Consider the following 25,974-nt stretch of genomic DNA (forward strand, 5'->3'; position numbering starts at 1 on the left):
CGAACTAAGTTCGGATAACAAATTTACGAACCAAATCAGAACTGAACCTGAAGGTTGACTTGGGTTTGCAGCACTAGGACTACCTCCCACAGCCATAATTATACTTGTGCCATCAACACCTGAAACCACTTTGCCCGAATTTCTTATGTTTGTACAGAGCTTGTGCTGTGCTGGCCCTGCACATGAAGGAGCCATCCTTTGCCACCGAGTTTGTCAAACAGTCGTCATTGCCTGTTGAAGTCCTGAAATCCCTGGCACAACAGTGTAGCTCAGGTATGGTGAAAACATGCCATGAAATGGCACGGCTCTATGTTTCAGAATGTATTCCATACAGAAACTCTTCAAGTAATGTTTTCCTTCGCAAATTTCCTCTTTTTTTCTCGTGGGGCGCTGTGGTCCAATGATTAGGGAATTCGACTCGTGTGCCTAGGTACATAAGTTCGAACCCTGATGGGGAACAAGGTGCTTGTGCTCTTGGGCAAGACACTTTACTACGATTGCCTCACTCCACCCAGGAGTATAAAGGGGTACCTGTCAAGGTAGATACCAAATTGCACTGATCTCGAGCTGCTGCAGGGTCTCATTCCTGATGAACAGGGATAATAATTGTGATGCGCATTTGATCATATTCATATGGCATTTGCGAAGTATAAATGTGTAAATTATTGCTATTATTATTATTTTCCTTGAAATCAGCTTGAGATTATTCCCCATGTAAGTTTCACTTTTGTATATGTGGGGATCATTTTGCAAATAGTGAGCTGTGAAAGTTTCCTTTTTAGTTTTGATAATACCTTCATGTTCTACCATTCATAGTGGTAGGACAGTGAAATGTCACACATTGGGTCCACTAAAGGTTGTTCAGCATAGCAATCTTTCACTGTCGTGATTTTCTGCAATCTGTGCTTGGTATGGGCTCCGTGTATGGAACAAGAGAGGGCGCTTTTGTACCACCTTCGAGAGCCCTGTGGGCATACACTCTTGTTTTACTATACTTCCGAGGACAATGCTTTGTGTTTCCTTTTGTCCCTGTAATATAACACTCTCCCATAGACTAAGCACACAAACTTACTACAGAGGACCGTTTTCAACAAAAGACCCAAACTCCGGAGGACTGAAAGGATCTGTTCTTCTTCCTTTGTGTGTCTGTCCTCGGGGGTTATGTAGAACACGTACGTACTAGTTTGCCCGTGTATAGCGCAGGACTAATTTTATTCTGAATGTGCACAAAGCTAAGCGTTTACGCGTGAGCATTAGGCGTTGTCGGCAATGCGTTGGAATGTCTCTCCCAGTGGTCTCCCCTAACTCTCCCTTTCTTGCCATTGAGGGGGTACTTGTGCACGGAGCCCATAAGTTAACGTAAAGTTGGGAACAACATGCGATGTTAATTTTTTGCAGCATTTTAATTTGTATTTAAATTGATCCATAACGATAGAGTTGAAAATATTCCTTGCAATTTCTTCACCATCTTCACCACCTTTCGCCATCGCATGTAATCAGAAGTCATCACTAGGGGTGTGCATTTACGGGTAGTACAGGAACCGGGTACCGGATTGAAAAAAACATGGGTACCCGTGAAAGAAACCAACGCCAAACATGCCAACTTCAAATCTTGGAAGTTGCTGCTGAGATTGTTTACAAAGGTCCGCACGATAATAGTACCGCATCGGCACATCAATTCAGCAAGATACAAGTGTAAATTGCAGCTTTCGGGAGCGTCATAAATGTAAAATATGTTTTGATTTTCCATGTGGCCTGGTTTTCATTTAGAAAATTTCCCACAAATTACTTCAAAACCTTTCTTTTGCATTGTCCGAGAAGTAACTAAGTAATATTTAAAGTTGGTTACGGGTACCCGATCCCATAATCTAGAACCGGTTCCTGACATTAACGGTCGGGTACTCGGGTACCCGGGTACCCAACGTTATTGTTCATCCCCTGTCACTCGTGAATAACGTATGATTTGACTTGTGATTGATGAATAAAAGATTCAATTTGTTTGTGTTCATAGGTGAGCGAGTGTCAGTTGTGGAGGCCCAATGCCAGAGATTGCGTATGCTGTACAGGGACTGTGCTAGACCCCCACCACCGCCGGCAAAAATCACATCCAGGATGGTATGTATTGTAAACTTGAACCAAAATTCACAAAATACAAAACAAGGCTATTGGGCAATTCCAGCGTTGTGTAATGTCCGTGACATCTAATTTAAGAGCTCAGCGAATAAATCTGACAATGTATTTTTCAAGTCTTATTCATCCATCATCTTGTAGTGGTCAATGATATTATAGACTAGAGACTAGGAGTTTTGGATCATTTCTCTGAATCATTAATTAGATGGCATGGTTGATGGGCTCAGAGCAGACCTGGGCATTGTGTTTTTTATGATTAGGCACTTCACAGCAAAAGTAAAAATTTAACCCTTTAATTTTTAAGATGCATGCCCCATGCTTTCAAGCAATGTTTTTGTTTGTTCTCCTAAAAACATTTCAATTTGTATGTTTGTTTTACAAAGAAGAAAAAAATTTTTTTTTTTAACCCCCTGAAAAATGGCTTTCATTTTGCCATATTATTGAAGAAATAACTCAATAACTACACATCAGTGGATTTTGTTATTCAAAAGTAAATCATTTTAATATTGCTAGGAAAATAGCAATTGACAGAACAAATCTACTTTTAGAAACTTGAAAATAGCATGAGGAATGCATCTGTAATTAATTACCAAGATTTTAACATGAGGTTTTTCAATCTCCATAAAACACCCTCTCAATCCAATGATCATTCTTGGAGCAGTTAAATTTGTTTCCTGAAATTGTCCACATGCTCTACTTAGAATAAATTTTGATACAATTTTTGGGGGGATCTGCCTTAAATTGAGAAAAAAAAGTAAACAAAAAGTTGTGTTGCTGTTTTATCATGTAACAATGCTTTATTAGCCAATACTATGCAGTATCCTATATCCTTGAAAATAAATTGACACATCTTTATGTTTTGATTTCCCAAGTCTCAGGACATCAGCTGGAACCCCAGCCGCAGTTTTCCGCCACCCCGCGCCTGTTTCTTCTCTCACAACCAGACGGCAGTCACCTTCCTAGGAGACGCTAACGCAGGCACTGGGCTACCTCGAGGAGTAATGTGCTATGCCACACAGCCTGTACCTAGTCAGGTAAACAAAAACCTTGAAGCTTGTTCTTGCCATTTTCCCCTGACTAATATATCTCATGCGTAGCGGCCATATTAGAGGTAGTGTTCTTGAATGCATGAGTCGACCTGTTGTGCTTTCACTGTTACCGAAGTAGAATAAAAAAGAAACCCTCTAAGATGGCTGCTACAGAAGGGCTATTAATGATTTTAACACCTCACTTATGAATTCTGCATCTTGATTAGCTGTTGAGCGAGTCACATGGCATTTACTATTTGTACTATCTTGCTGTGCAAGGCCAAAAAGACTATACAAAGGCTGCCTCGGTCTGAAAAAAATACTATACGCATACAAAGCACATAGCAACCAAAGGTCTGTGTGCACATACATACGGGTGTACGCATTGCAAGTGTTGCTCCCATGCAGTGACCCAGAAGGGAAAAGTTTTTCGCCAGTGTGGCGTGTGTGCGTCTTGCGCCATGCGTCCAAGATGTGTCCATTGACTGACTGGCTATGGTGGCTTTTTTTAGTGCTTGTGCACTTTTATTTGCAGTGTGAATATTATCAATATCTTAGTGGCTTTGCTGCAACAACCTCTTGACTTCCCAGCAATCTCGTTTAAAGTGGGAATATATTTCTCATGAAATTTTGGAACTTTCTCAGGGAAATATCAGGGAATGTTGTTTTCATGAAGTGCTGAGAACCTTGATTGTATTACTGTCATAATCTTCAGCAAGCACCAATTCTGTCTTGGCCACATCCGGAAAAAAAAAAATCATTGGATTTTTTACTCAGTCCCAAAATTCTCATTTTGTCTGTGTCTTCCAGGCGCCGTCATTCTACTGGGAGCTGGAGATATGTTCCAACGGCGATTCTGGTGACGAGGCCGGTCCATCCGTGTCGTTTGGCTTTGCGCCAAGTGCTGAGAAGAAAGAAGGAGCATGGACTAATCCTGTGGGAACTGTCCTCTTCCACAAGTAAGATGATATGGCTGTCATTGTTTTGAAATTCAAATTCATCTCCGCTATGAGATCGTGCTCTAAAATCAAGTCCGATTTTCTTAATCATTTTGAAATAATGTGCGTGTTTTGTAGAACACAATCAAAATAGATGGATTGAATTTTAAAAGTGTACTCTAAGTGCAACGCGCGAGTAAAAGATACGCAAACAACTTCATCGCGTCATGACGGTTAAAAAAACATCACGACGAAAAGCATCTGCAGAGGAGGGACGCGCACACGTTGCACTGTTTGCGTAGAGCAAAATAACACGCTCATTGCTGATCGTGCGTTTCGGTTTTGGGTGTATCGGCTTTGATGATGCACCGGTATGGAATACAAACACAGATATGCAAATAGACGTACAAAATATGTACAAAATTTCTAGTTCTCCATAGGTTTGTGCACAAACATGGATGCGCCCAGCAGGCATCACTTTGTACATGAGTTAGCGCTCTAGTAATTTAATATAGCTCTATGGGGTGGTACTGAGACAATGAGAGACAATGAAAGCTAGTCCCATTGAACAATGCCACAGTTGTATCCTGCTGCATTCGGTGACCACGGTCTCTGAGGCAGTTTGGCCTTGAGACTTTTGACCTGATGGATTTTGCTGCACTAGGCAGGCTTGTCACTTAGACAAGTGATGCATGTTGCTGCATTGAGCAGGATTTGAAGCCAAAATAGCCTGGTGGTTTAGAGTTAATACAGGGTGAGTCAAAAAAACCAAAACCCAAATGTGGGGACCATTGTGTAGTGAAGTTCTGCATGTAGCACTTTCTAAATCTAGGATATGAAAGCCCAATTCATAAGCTTTCTTTTAGTACAAGAATGATTCATGTGGCGTAATGTTAAACTGAACCACCATTTTAAAGTTCTGTCCACGGATCACAAGAAGGAAAGTGTTCTTTCAGCAAAACGAAAACAAATTACATAGGGATGTGTGTGAATTGTTTTCGTTTTGCTGAAAGAACGCACACTTTTTTGCGATTCATGGACAGAACTTTAAAACGGTGGTTGTGTTTAAAATTCCGTAACTTGAAAAGTACATGAGAGATTTGAATGATTCTTGTACTAAAAGAAAGCTTCTTAATTGGGCTTTCATATCCTAGATTTGGAAAGTACTATATGCAAAACAATAGTCCAAACATTTGGGTTTCGGTTTTTTTTACTCGCCCTGTATATTAAGACAAGATAAGTTTGCAGTAGCACCATGTGAGTGAATCTCTTTTGTGAGTATGTGTGGTTCTGAAAAGAACCAGAGGGACTCAACGTTTCCAACAGTATGCTCTGCCCGTCGTCAGGAGAATGAAGGATTCCAACAATGATAAAAGAGATTTATTCACATGGTGCTACCGCAAACTTATCTTGTCTTAGTATCTTTCCACCATGCAAACCTTCAAATCTCACCCTGTATATCTTGCTGAATCTCTGCATTGTTCAAATTTGCAGTAGTGGCCGTGGGGTGCACTACAGCGGGGCCAGCCTCCTACAATGGAAGAGCCTTCGCCTAGACATGACACTGAACATCGGTGACATAGCAGGCATCGGCTGGGAGCGGGACGCTGATTGGGGGAACCACGGCCCAGGCCAGCAGGCTAGGGGGCGGGTCTTCTTGACATACAATGGGAGGAGGTTATCGGCGACGCTGGACGGTGTGGCCGGTGGAATGTGGCCTGTTGTCCACGTTCAGAAACGGGTATGTTCTAAAGTGAAACATGTTTGTGACCCAGGTTGAAATTTGGCCCAATTTTGATTGAGAAAATTGGCTACAATATGATCTTGATTTCTGCTATGTTATTCTACGGAGAGCAAAGACAAAACGGTCAGTCAGACCAATAAAAATTTCAAGGACGATGGAAGCATGTGAAAAACTTAGCTAACATAGAGGCCTCTTTGCTAATATGAAGAATTTATAAACGTAAGCAACGACTTGATTATGGGCTCCGTGGGCCAACGAAAGAGGGCGCCCTTTTACCTAGCAACGACGTCCCATGGGTGGGACATTTCGCTGGTTGACGCGCACCATTCCTTGTGTGTGACGCACGTACACCAGGGGATTTGCACTATGTACACACAGTGGCCCTGCTTCGCGGCAAACGAATTGGCAAGATGGCGTCGGTAGTCACCCCAAACTGTACTCTCTTTGCTGGTGAGGGGGTACTTGTGAACGGAGCGGATATAAGGGCAATTCCTGCATTATGAAAGGATATATTAAATGTCTGTGACAGGGCCAGTTAACCATGGTATCAAATTAATGATTCAGAGAGATGATCCAAAACTCCTAGTCTGTAATCTCCTTGACCGTTATTTGAGGGTGAATGTAACATTTGAAAAAATGCATTTTCAGGTTTATTCACTGAGCTCTAAAAACTCTGTCACAAGCATCACATGTCAGACGTTGAGATTGCCCATAACCAGATTGAATGTAAAGTTAAAAACAAAACAAAAAAAGGGACAGTTAGTCTGAAAGTAAGCATACATTTTCGTGACTGTCACATATATTTTGAGCCTTACTGTTTGTTCTTTTTTTCTGGGTGTTTGAAAACTCCCAAATAACTGTATGACTCTGAATGTCTGAAATTAATCAATTTGGTATGAGATATCTGAAATGAATGAATACTACCAAAGCATTGTTTAATCCCTGTTACATGTGACTAGACTTGTGAAAGGACTTGTGTTCTAACCGACATGTGATTGACTTGTGATTGGCACGGCTACATCACTGTGCTGTATGCAAAGAGTTGACCCCATCTTTCCTTTTCACAGAACACAAGAGTCCGTGCCAACTTTGGCGCCCGCCCCTTCTGCTACGCGGAGGGTCGTCAGCACCACGACGCGGCCGTGGAGGCTATCGACCCACGGGAAGAGATCCTGGCCAACTTCAGCCTGCTGCCATTCCATGCGGCCCTGGATGAGAGTAACGGGGAAGGAGAGAACAGCGGGGGCGCCGTTGATGTGCCTCTCATGGAGGCTGTCGGGGAGACGGTACCCACGGGCCCACCTTGTCGCCTTGTGGTACCTCCTAAGCCACTGACTGGTAGGTTTGAATTTGGTGATGTAGGCTTTGGTGATTCCAGGTCAGAATTGAATAGAATTGGTAGTTTGGAATGTTGTGATTCCGTTGTGATTCCGTTGTGATTTGGGTTCCAGATGTAGGCTTTGATGATTCCAGGTCTGAATTGAATAGAATTGGTAGGTTGGAATGTTGTGATTCTGTTGTAGTTCCGTTTCCAAATGTACATGTAGGCTTTGGTGATTCCAGGTCTGAATTGAATACAATTGGTTGGTTGGAATTGGAATGTTGTGATTCCGGTTTCACTTGAGGGCTTTGCTGATTCCAAGTCAGAATCGAATAGAGCTGGTAGGTTGGAATGTTGTGATTACCTTGTGATTCCTGTTTCTAGATGTAGGCTTTGATGATTTCGGGTCAGAATTTAATAAAATAAGTAGGTTGGAATGTTGTAATTCGGTTGTGATCTGGTTCCAGATGTAGGCTTTGATTATTCCGGGTCAGAATTGAATAGGCAATTGACTTCAAACATGGAATTTGAAAGGTGATTCCACCTTTTTGAGTAATTCATTCCAGTTCTCATACCATAAATACAATACAAGGACAATTTTTTTATTGTCTTTCGTAATACCTGCAAACTCTCATTTCGACCTCTGCCCAGTTCTCATTTTGCCAGAACGTTTCACATAGTTTATCAGTAGTATGAAAGATCTCTCCTTGAGACAAAGTTCTTTGCCAGAAGATGGCGTCCGATCTACTTCAAAATCAAACTGTTTTGTTCTGTTTCCAGAATATGATACCGATGAGTCTGTCAATTACAAGCTTCGTCAGAGCTACAACAGCTTCACCACCATGGGAGCGGACGTGCGCATCTTGAACGCCGGCCAGGACGACACCAGGGATGACGAGGAGGAAGGGGAGCAGGACACCCACGAGGACTTCCACGCACTGCTGGTCAAGGCTTGGGAGAGTAAAGTCTTCCCCGTCATCAGGAGGCGGTTCCGGAACGAGGCCGAGCGACGGTCGGGACTGGAACAGATTAAAGGGGCTCTCCAGCTGGGTGAGTTTATCAGTTTGTTGTGGACTGCGTACAGGCACTGCAGTGTTGTAGGCTAATCCATCACAAGTGGATCACGTGTCCAGTCGATTCGCAAAATTCACAAGCCAATTCACTAGTCTGGTTTCAAGTAAGTCACAAGTCTGTTTACAAGTCTGGTCAAGGGCATTGACAAGTAACATTGCTTGAGCAGTCGCCATTGGTCACATTTGTCAGAGTTTACACGAGTAGCTTTTATAGGTAGAGTAGATCATTGGTCATTTGTACATTGTTTCGTTTGAAGCAACAGAAGTGCTCAAAATCTAAAGAAGGGTGCTTAACAACTAACCTGATGAAGTTTTAGCTCTGTGAATGCGAAATATTTTGAGAAAACAATATTCTAGGATCTCAGTTTGAAATCAAAACTTGCAGAGTCATGTTTTGAATTGCACCCGAAATCAGTGTCCGGGACACGTTCTAATTCAACCGATTGCAGGTACGTGATGTCACGCACTGAACCGACAAATAACAGCAATCTCGTGTGCGTCATGTCAAGGCTTGCGCGCACCTATTCACGGATTTGCCAAGAAATTTTCAAAAATGTGTCACTTGGTGCATCATTGGAAATGGTCTTCTTTCATTGTTTTCTTCAACATGACAGTATGCCAGAAAGAATAATTTCACAGGGAGTTTAGTGCCATTACTATCTTTAAGCCAAGTAAGCTTTTCACCAATAATTTCATCAGGTACTTCTTGGATAGCTGCAAATGATCTACCCTACCTTCCTCTTAAGTGGACTTGGGCCTCTATGAGTGTGTGCATGGCCTTATTGGGTAATGGGAACAAGAGCAACAATATAGACATGTGCAGAATATCCTACTTTTCAGGAGTTTGCACGAATACAGATGTCAATTTATAGAAAACTCAGTGCCCCACAAGATACTAAGGAGTTTGGGGTTACAGTAGAAACAAAAGAGAAAAAGGTTGGGAGTAAAGGTCTACTCATTGAACCCCCTAACTATCCGTATGCAAAGATGGGTTTGTTTATGGTGTAAATCGAGGACACACAAGTGAAGCATCATCGAGTAATTGAGGACAGGAGTCAAATCGAGGACGACCTTGATTAGAAAACGTGTACAAAACCCAATGGGAGCTGTTGCAAAAAAGTTGAACTTGAACTTTATTTTATCTCTTATTTTACATAATACAAGGTAATAAGCAAATAATTATAGAGATGCGGAATCCATAAAAAAGCTAAGCTTGTGGGTATGGATCCTGAGATTAACAAGTTTGAGTATTAACAAAAGATTGATGATGAGGAACAATAGAGAATCCTTGATTTACACCATAAACAAACGTGCTGGTACAGGTATGTGTTTATAAGTTGCTTATACAAGTCGGGCTGCTTGGGCTTTACTGTATTCATCCGTTAATTGGCTTTGTGTGTGTGTTTGAGTGTGTGGGTTCATCTTTGGTCAAGTAATCAAAGCAACTATTTTCCCACAAGCTGGATAACTTTCATGCACATTGTGCTCCAGCACAATTTCCTTTTAATAAAGAAGCACTTTTCACACTTATTCTTAATTTTCTATTGCCCTTCAGGCATGACCGACATCGCAAGACAGACCGTGGAGTTCCTCTATGAAGAGAACGGCGGCATGCCCCGTGACCTCCACCTACCCACCATTGAAGACATCAAGACCGAAGCAGCCAAATTCACTATCGACAAAGTCCGCAAAGGAACAACGGTTGTCATCCGACAGCCGGAGAATACTGGGTCAGCCGGGAGCACTGTAGTACCAAAGTTTGCTGTCCGAGCCATGCTCAAGACATTTGGTCTGACTGGAATGGTTCTGGACATTGAGTCGGTAAGGACTTTCAGAGGAAATATCCATGAAATATTGACTGGTTAAGAGGGAAATAGATTGCCAAACTGAATATTGACTTGATGTGAGCCATGCTCAAGACTTTGGAACTGACTGGAATGGTTCTGGATATTGAGTCGGTAAGGAGGACTTTAGAGGAAATCTTCATGAAATATTGACTGGTAGAGAGGGGAATATTTTTCCAAACTGAATGTTGAATTAATGTGAGCCATGGTCAAGACTTTTGAACTGACTGGAAATGTTTGTGAACATTGAGTCAGTAAGGAAGACTTTAGAAGAAATTTTCATGAAATATTGACTGGTAGAGAGGGAAATACATTTGCAAATTGAACAATGATTAATAATACGAGCCATACTCCAGACATTTGGACTGACTGCTATGGGTTTAGATATTGAGTTGGTAAGGAGGACTTGAGAGGAAATATTCATGAAATATTGACTGGTAGAGGGGAAATATATGTGCAAACCAAATATTGGCCTAATATTAGCCATGTTCAAGACATTTGGACTGACTGGTATGGGTCTGGATATTGACTTGGTATTAAAGGAGGACTCCTGAGGAAATATTGACTGTCAGAGAGGGGAATATATTTGCAAACAAAATATTTACCTAATATTTATGCTCAAGACGTTTGGACAGACTGGAATGGTTCTGGTCATTGAGTCAGTGAGGAGGACTTGGCAGGAAATATTCATGAAATATTGACTGGTACAGAGGGAAATATAAAGAGGGAAGTATATTTCCAAACTGAGATTTGACTTAATATGGACTCATTTAAACTTCAAGTAGGTATAGAGGTTTCCTAGTTTTACCTCAGAACTTTGAGAGGCTGTGTCTTAAACATGTATGTTTTGTTACTGAATATATTTTAAAGATATTTGGTATCTTGTTTTAGGCCCCCCAAAAAAATGCTCGGTCTCTGGTCAGACCAAAGTCCCGGAATTGATGCGGCGACGCGGCCTTTTTTTTTTTTTTTTTTTTTGGCTTTTTTTTTTTTCAAGCTTGGATTGTACAGACAAGGTGGGGTACTATTTTGCTTTTTTTTGGTGTCCTCATGTACATTGGTGTCCTCCATAATTTGCCTTGGTGCTCTCAATCATTTGCCTTGGTGCAATTTCCCATTCCTTGGTGCTCTTTGGTAAAAAAATTTGAGGAGGTGCGGCAATAGAGGGCGCTGTTGGAGCTACCGCGGAACATTTTGGAAAAAAAAAAGATTGACGTGCATGGTTAAAATTGACGCGCGTGCTGAACAGAGACCGACTATTTTTTTTTTGGCATTACATTGAATACCTTTCATAGTTTCAGATCTTTCACATCATTGATATTATTTATTTGAAGAGGTTAAATATCGAAGAAATATTGACTAGGTATTGGAGAATATCAAAGAAATATTGCCTGGGTATTGAAGAGTATATAAACGTTATTTTTTTTGATCCAGTAAAAGGAACTTAAAATCCAGAAATAAAATGAAGTGTTATCGGTCAATAGTCAGTTTATATTTCCACATACCTGGTTAATATTCCCAATTAATATCCCCTCCCTATCCAGTCAGTAGTTTACATACATATTGACTTGTGTGTACTTTGTTCACAAACAGCGAGTGGAGTTAGTGCAAGTGGAGACCTATCTACGCAGTGAAGGAGTGCTGGTCCGATACTGGTACCCGTTGGACATGCTAGAGAGACCACAGTCAGGGTACCGGCGAGGGGCTCTGACTGGATTGGCTGCACTTGACATATCTAATATCAATATTCATAGGTAGGACAAAGGTTAATTTTAATAATAACTAATTAAGTGAATATATACATGGTGCATTTTTAAAAGTTGTGAAAGCCTTCTTCAAGTTGAGGGTTATGGTAGATATTTTTAATCAAAAATATAACATTACACACGTGAATGAGAAAGTAATTTTCAAAGACGAAGAATATATCATAGAGAGTTTTATTCACTTTTCAAATAAGTTGATGATACAGGGTGGTCCAAAAAACATGCCACCACATACTTTCAATATCCAGGGACGTAAACCATTGATATGTAGGGCTAGGAAATTTGGTAAGAAGGAAAATGATACCAAGAACTCCTGAACTTTCAGTTAAAACTACTGGACTGAATCGGGAGTTCTTGGTATCATTTCCCTTCCCACAAAATTTCCCATCCACATATATATCAATAGTGGAAGTATGAGGTTGCAGGTTTTGTTTTTTTGGACCACCCTGTATGGGCACAGTGGCAAATTCAGAACTTTTTCACCAGCTTAAAAGACAATGTATTCACTTTGCGTGCACTTTAGTCACAAATTTATATACTTTACAAAAGAAGTTCATAATATGGTCATTAAGAAATTGTTCAAAATAGGACTCAAAAATTTGGACATATTTGTTGCTGTGATATTGTAGATTTGGTACACATACATGTAGCAACTATGTTAAATTAACTGCTTATAAAATTATTGCCCCGACAACACAAAAGTGGACTTTTGACAAATAAAAAGGTAAAACATTACTGTATATTGGGCATGTGTTAATTATCTAACAAGTGCCAGTGCACAATAAGCTCTGGCCGTGTTGTAAGAAGTCGTGCATGAAATCGATCAAACTGATCCCTGCCATAGCTGAAAAATGCGACGCCGAAAAATGCGACACCGATGGCACATATGGAACACCATACTTTCGGTCAATTTTGGGGGACAGACAGACAGACCATCCGACCAACCAACCGACCACCAAGTGAAATATAGAAGCTCCTGCCAGAGCTTAAAACATCACTGAAACATAGAAAATATAAATAATAAGGAGAAGAAAGAAATTGACCGGGAGTGGGAATTGAACCCGGGACCTCCAGAACAGCGCACAAACACTCTACCAACTGAGCTATCTGTTTGTTTAAGAGTGTTGTGAGAATTGAAAGAGTCTTTAATATTGTTTTTTATGTCAACAGAGAGCTCCTGCACTGCGAGTCCACCTCGGCCCGCATGTCCTGCCGCACTGCCCTGATGGAGTTCCTGGGTCATTGTCAGAGTCCGGAGGTCATTGAGGTTATTCCGTGCTCTCTGACCTCGGGTCAAGCCTCGGCCAGTCCTGAGCAGGACATCTCTCATCTACAGCTTCTGTCCAATCAGCTGCTGGAGTCACCGCAGCCTGACGGAGCTCTGCAGGTACGGTTGAACCAATCAGCACCTGGAATTCATTGTATTACATTGTATTTATTCAATGAAAAATCAATACAACCATGAGTGCTTAGGCAGTTTCGAATGCAACAGTGAGTAATAGGCAGGGCGGTTTCAGGCGCTACAGTGACTAAAGAGTTAAACTCACACAATTTGTTAAAAATAATCAGATTCACAATAAAAAGGAACTGACCCTCTTTGCCACTGGAGAACTGAGTGCTATTGAATGTCATTTGCTCATGTGATAAACAGGCTTCTTGTTGAACAAAGTGCACAAACAAAGAAAACATATTTTTCCTTTTTTTCCCAGATTACAGATTAAAGATCATCTTTTTTAACTATTATAGGAACATTCATCTGCAGCACAGCTTTTTTGTACTGTCCCTTCTTGTTTGTGATTGCTATTTAGGTTTATCTAATCAGCCAGAATACTTTTAAGACCAGAGACAGCAAGCTTTAAGCACTACAAAAGGCATGCTTACGTCACAAGAAGAGAAAAAAATTTGCTTAAATTAGTGAAGTAACAATAGAAATCTCCATGCGCGCACGACCGTTAGCGCTTTCCACACCATGGAATCGTACTTAAAGTTAACACAATTTTCTCTACATTTAGCACAACTTTTTTGCTGACTGTAAAACAGCGTCATGAAATTAGCCTCATGTAAATGGGTGAAGAGAGACTTACAGGGCATATTCAAAACCCCGTTGTCGTGTTGAACAAACACGAGAACAGGGTTCTGAATGACGGGAACCAACAAACGGTGTTTGCGAACAAGATTCTCACTCCCCACTTATTGGGGAGTAGATTAAGAACGTCAAGAACACAGATGGCGGACTTAGGCCCCTACCAGAACTTGCGTTAATGTTTGTGCATAAAACTGAAAGCATTCATTCAGTGCAGGAGCAGTAATGATACAAAAAAACACTGTACAGTGTTATAGAGTGGGCTTATCAGCCTTTTTGTTTTCCAATTTCTATAGCTGTTTCAGGATTTCAATTATTTTCGTATTAATTCAATTAATTGTCCCTTCTTTTCATTGCGCGATTTGATGCATCGACTACCATCTTGAATTTTCGCCTAGCTGCACTCCGCACGCACTTGGGCGTTTGTAATCGGCAACACAAGAACACTGATAACGGGTCACTTGAGAACAGGGTTTCGAATATGCCCAAATATTTCAGTTAAAATTGCTGGGGTAAACCTTTACCACAAGTTAACAATCTTTTTTCACAGGCTTCCTCCCTGTTGACTGCCCAATGGCTGCACCAGTGCCTGGCCAGCAACACGCGCTGCCTGGCCGACATCTTCTATCAGGACACTCAGATCCTCAGGAGAGAGCTCTTCATTGCCATGGCAACGGCAGCCCACATGGGGGAGAGCAGACTGCTGGAACTGACCAATCAGCTGTGTGGAGTGCTTCAGGTAGGGAGGATTTCTATTGGACAACAATGCCAAGCTCACAATACCCTAAAACCACATATATGGTACTCAATAAATATGTAGATTTGCTGGGGGATTTTAACCACAAGTTTAAAACTGTTGAAAATGGGTTGCTGTGGTCCAACGGTTACGGTGTTTGACTTATGTGCCGTGGTACAGGGGTTCGAATCCTGACGAGGAACATGGTGTTTGTGCCCTTGAGCAAGGCACTTTACCATTATTACTTCATCCTTCAGATGGGACGTAAAGCCGAAGGTCCATGTGTTTTGTAATGCACGTCAAAGAACCCAGTAACACTTATCGCTAAGAGAAGGGGTTTGCCCCGGTGTTTCTGGCAGTGGCTGCAACATGCACCGCAGCACCTTGTAAACCCTTATAAAGGTGCTACAAAATGGGTCTCATATTTCTCATAAACTTCATTTAGCTATGTTTAAAAATAGACATAATTACCAGTGCCTTGAGTACCTAATTGTTGGTAGATACGTGCGCTATATAAGACTCTGGTATTTTTATTATTATTAAAACCACCCACATGACGGGATCTCGACCAATAGGAATGGGTAAACTGTCTCAGGTATTTACGATAAAAACCACAAAGACAAGAAATCTGATCTCTGTTTGTTTAGGTCGCTCCACACCATTTTCCCTGTGAGATTACCACGGTAACCGAGACTAAGGTGAACACAGACCTTCAGTTCCCTGGAGCCGCTGCTGTGATTGTAAGCTGCCAGCAAGATCCGAAGACAGCCAGGAAAGAGTAAGAAATCTATGTAGAAAACAATGTAGATGGTATGCTCTTGGTCAGTGCTGTCATAATTACAGAGTTTGCCATGAATGATTTTGCCTTTGAAGAACCAGGGTCTTTTCCATACCAGGATTTTGTTGTATCGTTTGCCCAACCCACTGTAACATTATGTGGTTATAATCCCTTCAGACTATTGGCCAGACCACAGGTGGCCAGTCCACACACTCTGGACACACGCAGTCGTGAATTTCTATACGCCTTAGGACAATGCTTTGTGTTTCCCTTTGTCCCTGTAATATAACGCTCTCCCATAGACTAAGCACATAACCGTAGGATCGAGAACCATTTTCAACAAAAGACCCAACGCTCGAGGACTGAAGGGATCTTTTGTTCTCCCTTTGTGTGTTTGTTCTCTATCGTAAAGCCATACATGTACTAGCACATTTGTTTATGGTATAAATCAAGGAGTCTACTTCACTCTACTTACCTGTAGAGCAACACTACTTATGCATATTCCCCCTACCGGCAGGTATTTTCGCTAAGAGTTATATACAATAGCGCCCTCTGGCGCCCTACCCATAACACCCCGCGGCATGCGTGCCTCGTGAGCGTCCTCTTTTCTCTTAGCGGCAGGTCGGGTAGGACGTGCGTGAAATAGCTCGCTGTTTGCCTCGTCATTTACTACCCTTTTTTGCGTTTAAGAGAAGTATTTAATAATAGAGTTAATAAAACAACAGTTTGTAGAGTTTTCATCATCTTCTTGGTTGTATTTATTTGATTATTTTGCAGCGTTTGGGGAGGACCGATCTGTCACTAACCGTTAGGGATAGCTTTCCCACGGGACGGACCGAGTTCTCGGGGGACTCTGCCGTTAACGCTACGTCGTTACCGCGGCAGCAGTCTCTCGTCCGGCACCCTCAGCCACAGTCGGCTGGGGGAGTTGGCAGTTCCGCCGATCAGTTAAGGGGACCTCGGTCACCTTCTCCGGTCAACTCAGGCAGAACACCCAAATTAAAAGCCACACTCCGGCAAGGTTCCTCCAAAACATATCTCCTGTGCCGGAGCAAAGCCTAAGAAGGGCCGTCAGGGCAAGCGTGGCTCGGCAACGAGCGCCGCTGTGGCACCTGGCCCTCCCCCGATCACGGGGCAGCCCGAGGGGACTAGCCGTCACACTTCGGTGGGCGCTAGTCACCCGTGTCCTATCGACACAGTGCCGAACACCACTGGTTGTCGGGATGGGGGCTATTGCACGGGCTACCGGTCCGTTCAGCGCTCACTCAGCCCACGGGGCCTGAGGCGCTGTCGGCCGGGTGCATTATGAGCGATACGGAGCCGGTCGCCCGGGGGGATCCCGGGGCCGACGGCCCCCGTGCTAGCTCGCTCAGAGGGACTACTCTCATCATCGGATTTTTTCCGTTGTTCGGGGGTCCCGGTGTCCCAGGTGTTTTCCGATTTTTCCTCGGACACACCTCGGGTCGTTCTTCTAAGAAGAAGGATAAGAAGAAGAAGGCTGCACGTCGATCGCGCCGTTCTTCTTTGGGGTGTGACGACTCCTCTGACCGGTCCCGCCGGGGCAAACGCTCCCGGGGGGAGGACGCGGTTTCTAGAGCAGATTTTCTGCAGGCTTTTCAGTCGATTTCCGATACGCTATCGGCTATGTCGGCAGGCCGCCGGGCGGGCCCTATTGGGGGCCCCCTGCAGCGGTGGACTACGGCCCACAACCATCGGTCGTTGGGCCCACAACCATCGGTCGTTGGGCCCACATCGCAGTATTCGGTCACCGGTCACGCTTGGGTGGCCCGGGAACAGAGGGACATACCGCACACAATTAGTCGTGCTGCGGCGTCCCCGCATGCGGTGAGGGCTTCACAGTCGTCGTTCGTTGGCCACGGTTGGGTGGCCCAGGCACAACCGTACGGGATATACCACATATGGTTGACCGTACACCGGAGGCCCGGCCTGCAGCGAGTGTCTCGCATGCATCGGCCGTGAGCACAACGAGGTACATGTACATGTACAAAAATGGAAAAAACACATGTCCGTACATGTACATGTTCATGTATACCACACATGGTTGCGCGCTATACCGGAAGCCCGGCCTACGGCGAACGGGACTTCTCATTAGCCAGCCGTGACAACGGGACCTACCGCACACAGTTAGCCGTGCGCCAGGATCCCCGCTTGTGTTTAGTCTTCACCATCTGCATAATATTATGTACGATGTATGTCTATTATCTCCGAGGGTGTTGCCCAGCCACCACCGCGTGGTTCTGTACAACTAGCCCCTCCAGACGGCTCTCAGTCATCGGGGTCATTTTGGCCTTCGCATTCGGCTGATTCATCCGATGATGACGAAGAATCAGACCAGTTACAATGGCTGTCAATCGCGGAAACGAAATTCCGTTTGCTGCAGAGGACATTACACGGGTACTTAAATTACCCTCCGCCGATGAGCCCCCTCCGCCCGATCACAAAATTTTCAAATCAAGCGCAGGACGGGCTCCACATCTAACAATGACAAGGTGTTCCCCACACCTCCGTTGGATCAAATGTGAAACACATCGACAACGGACAAAGTGGTGTCCATTTCTCAGGCGGGAACGGCTTATTTATTTATTTATTTATTTATTTATTTTTTCTAATCCGGGCGAGTTTATTGCACCGGTCCCACCGCGGCATACGCTACCGTGATGAGGACTCGGTTTTTCGGCCCACTCATTACAAGCCTTACTATGTTCTCGGCTTTATTATCGGTCATATACGTTTTATACACGTACATGTATTGTCAGGCGGGCACGTTAATGAAACGTCCGTCTTAGTTCAGTTGCGAGCCGTGAACTCTGTAGCACTCTACATTAATCACGGTTGGGTGACTCAAGGACAATGGGACACGCCGCGCAGTGCTTACCCGTGCGGCGGTGTTTCTTGCTGTACTGAGATCGCTACATTTTTCATGCACATTGTACATGTGTGCATTACTTGTGTATGTACATTGTACACTGTCCATTGTCTCCGAGGGAGTTGTTCAACAACTGACTGTGGCCGTGGGCAACGCATCCCTCCAGATATATTTACGGTTCTCGTTTACGGGGTCTATTCGACTCTTGCAGGCATGTTGTGGACCACATTCGATAGATTGTGACTGTGTTCAAACTGCCTGCTGCTCTTCAAGCAATAATGTGATCATTACCGTTTTCCGTTAGCGAAATTCGGTATTTTTTTGTCACATCTTCCCTCTTCAATGCAGCTAAGCACAAGCTGCCAGCAGTAGAGGGACCCCATTATTCAAGCGGCTCTTCGTAAATAATACTCGCAGAAGCTTGAATACACTTTGCAGTACATGTAGAATAATCAAGTGGGCTCGGCGATACGCGTTCAGCCTCCCTCTTTACCCTCATGAAGTACCATAGGTTTAATGTTTTTATCTTGACTCGACAGTCTTAGCGGACGTGTTGACTGCTATTTTCTTTATCAATTTCACAGTCTGCACTCAGTACTCTATAATTTTACACGAGTGCAGACCCTAGCAATCTTGGCCCGCCGGGGTAACATGATTGATGAACTGTTTCTCCCGTCAAAGGGCGCCCGCCAAAGATTCGAGTCCCACTTTTTAAGTTTTTAACGGACAAAGATCTTTTCTTTTGCGGTGGATATCGATGTCTACATCCATATTGGTCGATGTCGACTACATGTGGGCCAGCGCAGGTGAAGAACAAACAGTTGTTTGTTTTCTCAACTGCATACCTCTTGAAGTTTGCCCAGATGATTTTGTGTGGGCCGTGCTAACAACATTTTCTGTACGCCATGCCACATAGGATAATGTAACAACGATTTCGGTTCGGCTTCAGTTGTTTTGATGATTTCCATAAGTGGCCTACCTGACTCATGACGACCTCTACCCATCTGTCTCGTAGGAGCTCGTCAGAGAGACTTTGAGGCTGACATCAATACCATCGGGCCAGCACAGTGTTGGGCCCGTCTTGTATTTCCCTTGGAAAGATGTTGATGAGATTTAGTCGACTGTCTAACACATCAGCATGGGGAATGAGCCCTGGCCTGAAGGGTACACAACTGCAACTCATTTTCAGGCCAGAGCACTGAGAATTTCACGGTTTTCAAACCAAGATTCTCGCTGCAACTTCATGGTGGCTCCATCCAGCCTTTTTTCCGCTTCACTCCTGGCCTCTGCTCAGATAGTAAAGGCGATATGACTGCGCCGTGGAAACAAAAATTGGTGGCATTCACCTATTTGCTTGTATCGGCCCAGTCCTCACTGCATTCAGTGCAGGCCATGACCTGACTTGTGCAGTACCTCCTGTGGTTCGGCGTTGCCAACCTCACAAGGGTGGGCCTCTAACAGATTGCAGCCTAACTCATTAACTGTCATGGCGAACATGTTACCCTGCCAGTTAACTACCCACCACACGCATCTAGTGGCGGATTGGTGAGGCCCTGTGTGAGCATCATTCAAGTTCCATTAACATACTTGAGATGCTGGCAGTCTCGGAGAAACTGTGATGTAACTTCTATATTCGATGTTGTAGTTTACAGTTGTAGCCTGCACACCTGTGTACACTCACTTGAGAAATACCCCATTGGGGTTTTTTCCTCCTAGCTTCTTGCTTTCGACGGTCCTCCTCCCAAGCAAGGACAACTAACCACATGTCAATCTGACTTGTTTCATGAACTAGTTACAGATTGCCAGGCTAATGCCTGAGGGTTCCTGACCCTTATACATGGCACGCGAATACGATGGTGATGAAGACGGACAGGCTACTTATATACACCTTCCTGTCGTCTTTCTTTTATCCCTCGGGTACTTAATCAAATGGAGCAGAAGGATGACAAGGTCCTCTTCTTAACTCCATGTTGACCCCATTGATTGGTTTTCCAGGGTTATAACCATTCCCTTGGTGCACCAGTTGGAGGTACAAATGTTCTTCCGAGCAGAACAATATTCGGTTCCAGCACAGCTTGGGTTTCCTTCACCCAGCTCCGCAGGAATTTCTCCTGATGTACTGGATGCTGTAATGCTCTCCTGTTCACATCAGACCTTTCTCAAACAAGCTATGGCTTTTACAGCCTGCACTTGAGGGACTTCTAACATGACAGTAGATTACTTAATGTTAGTCAGTTGAACGTCCGTGTCAGTTAACTTAAGGGGATGTTTTAACACCCCTGAATTGCAGGACCTCTTCAACACCTTCTTATCCAAAGGTGTTATAGAGATCTTTAGAGTTCTGTGAACCAGTGAACAATTTCACATCTGTTTCATTGGTTTTCTACGGTTGCCTTTTTTCTTCTTCTTTTTTGTAAGCAGTTGTTACTTCTTGGTATACATGTAGTAAAGAACTGTTTTCTGTATAATTGAGACGGACCACATCTGATGGGAACCGAGTGTGCCCATCCGATTCCTACGGGAGGATTTTTGTTTTTTAACTAAGAATGTCGGAGTCCTCTTTACCTCCGGACATCTTTGTTCTAGGCATCAAATCATTGTCCACTCCAGATGGAAAATGTTGGTGCCACTCATGACTTTGGCGTCTGATCCCTAAGGAAGGTTTTTTGAGCTAAGACGGTCGGAGTCCTCTTTGCCTCCGGATGTCTTTGTTCTGGGCATCAAATGATTCTTGTCCGTTTCAGACAGCGACTTTTTGTGCTGATCATGACTTGATGTCTGCTCCCTAAGGAGGGATTTATACTAAGGACTGTCAGAGCCCTCTGGGCCTCCGGACGTCTTTGTTTTCGGGCATCAAATCATTCTTGTCCAGACGCAGAATTTTTGGTGCCAATTATGACTTTAACGTCGTACATTAGCTGCACTGGGACGCTTTGAATCGGTCACTTGCAGTTACAAATGTATTTGTCACGACAACCCTGCCATACCAACAGGCTTCTCGCGGCACGTATTTGTCATGACAACCCTGCCATACAAGCAGGCTTCTCGTGACATGTTTTTTGTCATGACGACCCTGCCATACAGGCAGGCCTTTCATGACATGTATTTATCATGGTGACCCCACCATACCTGCAGGCTTTCATGACAAGATTGCCTGAAGGTTGGCTACGGTCATCCATAAAACCACGGACGTATCAACGGCAGAATCCGTGTGATTGGTCCGCATGCACAAAATAAAAGGCAGAGCATGGGAGAACAGTGTTGAGGGCGACTGACTGAGCCCCACCATGTTCTCAAGACATTTTCAGACTGGGGACCTCCCCAGCATTGGTGTCTCCTAACTCTGATTCTTTATTGAGCTCTGTACATGTACATGTGCATATTATAGTGTCTATATGTACCATGTCATGATGTTTTGCCTTTCATGATAATTTTTATTTTGTGTGCCCCACCGAACTCTTATGTGTAGGTATCGGTGGGCTGTAATTCATTACGTGTGATTCCCAAAATCGGGGATCACATCTCTGTTGGCATGTTGAGGCTACCATTATGACTAATGTCTTTATCATGCCGACCTTTTTGGGCTGCCTTGTCCACCCACATGTGGAACGACGGGCCCATCCAGGGTTTACGTGTATTGTTACGTGCCCCTGTGAAAGCACAATAGCATCTCGCATGGCCCACCTCCTTGACGGTGCTAGTCTATGCATAAGTAGTGTTGCTCTACAGGTAAGTAGAGTGAAGTAGACTCCCCCCCCACAGAAGTGTGGTTGGGGTCTACGAACGAATACTTACCTGTAGAGCATCCCTCCCCCCTACCCCACTCTTCTCGATGCCTTGGGTACTTTGTTGTATTCCGACTTAGCGCTCGAGAAAAGAGGACGCTCACGAGGCACGCATGCCGCGGGGTGTTATGGGTAGGGCGCCAGAGGGCGCTATTGTATATAACTCTTAGCGAAAATACCTGCCGGTAGGGGGAATATGCATAAGTAGTGTTGCTCTACAGGTAAGTATTCGTTCGTAGACCCCAACCACACTTCTGTGGGGGGGGATTTTCTGTTGTTCCTCTTCCCTTTTCCTTTGTTTGTACTTTAACTTTTTTGCAACAGCTCTCATTGGTTTTGTACACCATAAACACGCATACAGACACACCCATACAAGTGTGTATTTGCCTGCAATCGGGGACCCCTATAGTCCCTCTTTTGTTTGTACTTAAACCTTTTAGGAAGACCTCTCATATGTTTTGTACACGATCGTAAATTGTGGACCTTCGGGAATGGTGGACCCTATTGTCCTCTGTTGTTCAACGTCCCCTATTGAATGCAGAAACAAACTTGTTTGTTTATGGTGTAAATCGAGGGTTTCTATTGTTCCTCTTCCCTTTTCCTTTGTTTATACTCTAACTTTTTTGCAACAGCTCTCATTGGTTTTGTACACGTTTTCTAACCCAGGATTCCTCAATTCGGTTTCTGTCCTCGATTCATCGATGATGTTGCACGTGTGTGTCCTCAATTTACTCTATAAACAAACGCACACATACACCATGTATACACACTGCATGTATGGACAAAGACCTAGGTACACTCCCACAATTCAGGCTTTTCATTGTTCATGCACCATTTTCAATGGTTCAAAAAATAAAAGATGGTGTCATTACTTGACAAAAACAGATATTACATTGGCTATGAAATTGATGAAAATTCACATGTGTTTAGAAAGATATAGGCATGCCCCACAAATCATTCAGTCAAGCGATACTAATTGTTCCCTACTGGTGTTAGTCATAAGAAACTCCCCAAAGAGGATTACAGCTTGAGATAAGACAGGGTTGAAATCCTGGTACAGGCTCAGGCAAACACCCGAATATTAGCTCTGTACTTGGGTTTTCTGGTAAAAGAGGATTCACAGCATGACCGTCTCTGAAAGAATTTTACAGATATGTATGTTGACAGCTTTTCACGAATCAGTGTAAAAAACAGGAACTATTTCTTGGGTTTGCGTCCAACTTAGTAATCTTGTGAAATTCCATAAAGTATTAATGTGTAGTACAACAATTTCTACTAGCTTTGATTAGAGTTGTGAAACCACACCCACCTGGATGGTTGCTCAACTATCCTTTAGACTTCTGTATTTTTGTAGTCCCCGAAAGAGTGACAAATAATGATGAGAGAGCAAACTCTTATAATCTCTTGAGCAAGTTCGAAGTGAATTTCAAGTGCGATTTGTTTGTCACAGGGCCTCACTCTATCAAGCTCCCTGGGCCCGAGTTTTCTGCTACGGAATCGGTCACCGAGTGAAGAAAACGGGCCAAACAGTTTTGCTGGAGGTAGTGAGCTATCCAGCTGACGCTGCTATCAACAGTTCAGCAGGTCTCTCTGCGCCTCCCAGTCACAACATTGATCCGTATCCAACCATGGTCCTGCCCTGTAACCGGGTCCACGTCAGGCATGGGGTGTCGCCGGTGCCCGGCTATGTGGTGTCCCTCCACGGCCTGCCGTCAGAGTTCCCACTGGCCATGGCCTTCATCGAGACCCTGGTAGGATGTGAGCATCAGATTGGTAGCCAGAAAGTGGAGGGTATGGAGGAGATTGTCATTGACAGGCTCAAAGACATCCCAACTGAGCGGCAGGAGATTCTGAAAGACAGACCCGCCCACATCCCCCCGAGGGTGATCTCCAGGGCTGCTGAGCTCCTGAGCCATTACCTGATGACTACCAAAGTGCCCCCGCTGATCAAGGAGTACCTCTTCCACATGCTGGCTCAGCTCTTGCGGATGCTCTACAAGAGGGAATCTTCAGGCGACAGCATCACTGCTGCTGCTACCACCTTTCCATTTGTTGTGATCACCCAGCTCCTTCATCTGAATGTTGAGCTCCGAAAGCTATTTGAGCATGAGTCAACGTCAGGTGTTCTGTCCTCAATCACACCAGGCCAGCAGTCAACATACTTCCAGGCCCTGATGGAGCTGTGTCTTGCCCTGGCTGAGGTGACATCCCCGCCTGGTCTAGGAGCACAGCTTGCCCCATCAGCCCACGCTACTCCCTCAGTGCAACTTAGTCCTCAGGCAGCGGCCAAACGGAAGAAGGTGAAGATCAGGAGAACAGGAGCTGCAGTGAAGCGCAGCCCTCGTCCAAGTGAGAGTGACAGCGGGGAGACATCAGCTTCCACCAGCTCCAAGCCAGAAGAGATGCTTTGGTTCCACCGAGCACTGACTGTCTCACTGATCCTGCGGTACCTCATCGACGGGAACCCCCAAGGTTCCACAGTCACCCGAGATGCCATCTTGGATGCTCACCAGTCCAATTCCATCCCATCAACTCACTCTCGATTGCTGGCCATCTCTGGTATTCCCAAGACACTGGAAGAACAAACTGTCCGTAAGGCCATTGAACGGGCTTGCAGCTCTCACGGCGGCCTCTATAAACAAGAGCTGTGGATTCCTGTCCAGGACCAGAAACCACCAGAAGACTCCCCTGATGAACCAAACACAACAAACACAACACCAGTAAACTTACCACAACCAGACCCACCGCTAGGGGCATCAATCAGTTCCCCAGATCCATCCCCACTTGCAGAAGCCAGTGCCACCACAACTCTTGAAAACCAAAGTTCAGACACTCAACACAGTGCAATGGCAGCTCCATTATCTGACCAACATGCAGAGCTGCTTACACCCCCTCCTGAAAGTGAAGCAACCCCTGACGTTGAACAAAACAAAGAAACCAGTGACAATTTGGAAGAGCTCAAACAATGTGTCAAGGGGTATGCTGTCCTGGAGGTACGCTGCAAAGCCAAAATTGACAGCATTGAGAATGCCCTACTCACCAGCAAGGAGGTGACAGAAGCTATGCAGGTCGAAACGGCGGCCATCCTGGACGTTTCTCCAGAAGACTTCCTCACCGTTTCAGCCGTCAACTCTTCCTTGCAGACGGAACTGACGGACAGCTCTGAGTTCCAGGAGTATCTGAAACACAAACTGCTGATGGAGAAACCTCCAAGGGAGTTGAGAACCCTTGCAGTGCAGTCCCTGGAGCAGGTCTTCTACAGCTGTCTTGCTGCTGAGCAGGGCTTCAAACTCCTCTCAGAGCTCGAAGAGAAGGACATGGATACAGCCGAAGTGACACTGTCCAAGGAGCAGATGCTCAGTCTGGCTCCTGGCAACCTGCTGGTGCCTTTCTTTGGGGAGGTGAAGGGATCCAAACACACTGCCCAGGAGGAGGTGACCCAAGTTCTGGAGAAATATGGAGTGAACAGATTGAGTACCACTAGACCCAAGAAACCTAGTGGTAAGACATGTCTTGAATAATGTTCAACATAGTTTAGTATAAGCTGTGTTGCCAATGTACATGTGTGTTTGTATAGGGATCTTTTACAAGTCCAGGTCTATGGTTTATGATAATAGATCATATTTTTGGGTGAATTTACCTGATAGGATTTTAAAAAGTGAGCAGATCTTTCTGTGTATGTCCTTCAGCATGACACTTTACTTCAATGTCATTGTTTCACAAAATAGCAGATAGTTTATCCCTATTGTCGAAATGGATATTGAAACAAGTATGGGATTACAAATTCAATGTTCCGGAAAGAAAGTATACTAGATTGATCTGTTTATCCATCATTGAGGAAAATATTGATGTGCTCGTCTTTTC

The 25,974-nt window shown here is 44.2% G+C and overlaps 1 protein-coding gene across 3 annotated transcripts in view; it reads left to right on the forward strand.

The window, feature by feature from the left end:
• Window positions 1-25,974, forward strand: part of LOC119727024 (probable E3 ubiquitin-protein ligase HECTD4) — a 109,368-nt gene that overhangs the window by 65,549 nt on the left and 17,845 nt on the right. For all 3 annotated transcript variants that reach the window (XM_038198905.1, XM_038198907.1, XM_038198908.1), the window contains exons 40-52: window positions 158-273; window positions 2,012-2,115; window positions 3,003-3,164; window positions 3,969-4,117; window positions 5,591-5,837; window positions 6,908-7,178; window positions 7,942-8,211; window positions 9,790-10,055; window positions 11,672-11,832; window positions 13,012-13,228; window positions 14,475-14,663; window positions 15,308-15,438; window positions 23,561-25,611. In XM_038198905.1, coding sequence (XP_038054833.1) covers window positions 158-273; window positions 2,012-2,115; window positions 3,003-3,164; window positions 3,969-4,117; window positions 5,591-5,837; window positions 6,908-7,178; window positions 7,942-8,211; window positions 9,790-10,055; window positions 11,672-11,832; window positions 13,012-13,228; window positions 14,475-14,663; window positions 15,308-15,438; window positions 23,561-25,611 — 4,334 coding nt within the window. The remainder of the gene's footprint in view (window positions 1-157; window positions 274-2,011; window positions 2,116-3,002; window positions 3,165-3,968; window positions 4,118-5,590; window positions 5,838-6,907; window positions 7,179-7,941; window positions 8,212-9,789; window positions 10,056-11,671; window positions 11,833-13,011; window positions 13,229-14,474; window positions 14,664-15,307; window positions 15,439-23,560; window positions 25,612-25,974) is intronic.

Source organism: Patiria miniata, unplaced genomic scaffold (genome assembly GCF_015706575.1).
Source record: "Patiria miniata isolate m_02_andy unplaced genomic scaffold, ASM1570657v1 HiC_scaffold_2, whole genome shotgun sequence".
Lineage (NCBI taxonomy): Eukaryota > Metazoa > Echinodermata > Asteroidea > Valvatida > Asterinidae > Patiria > Patiria miniata.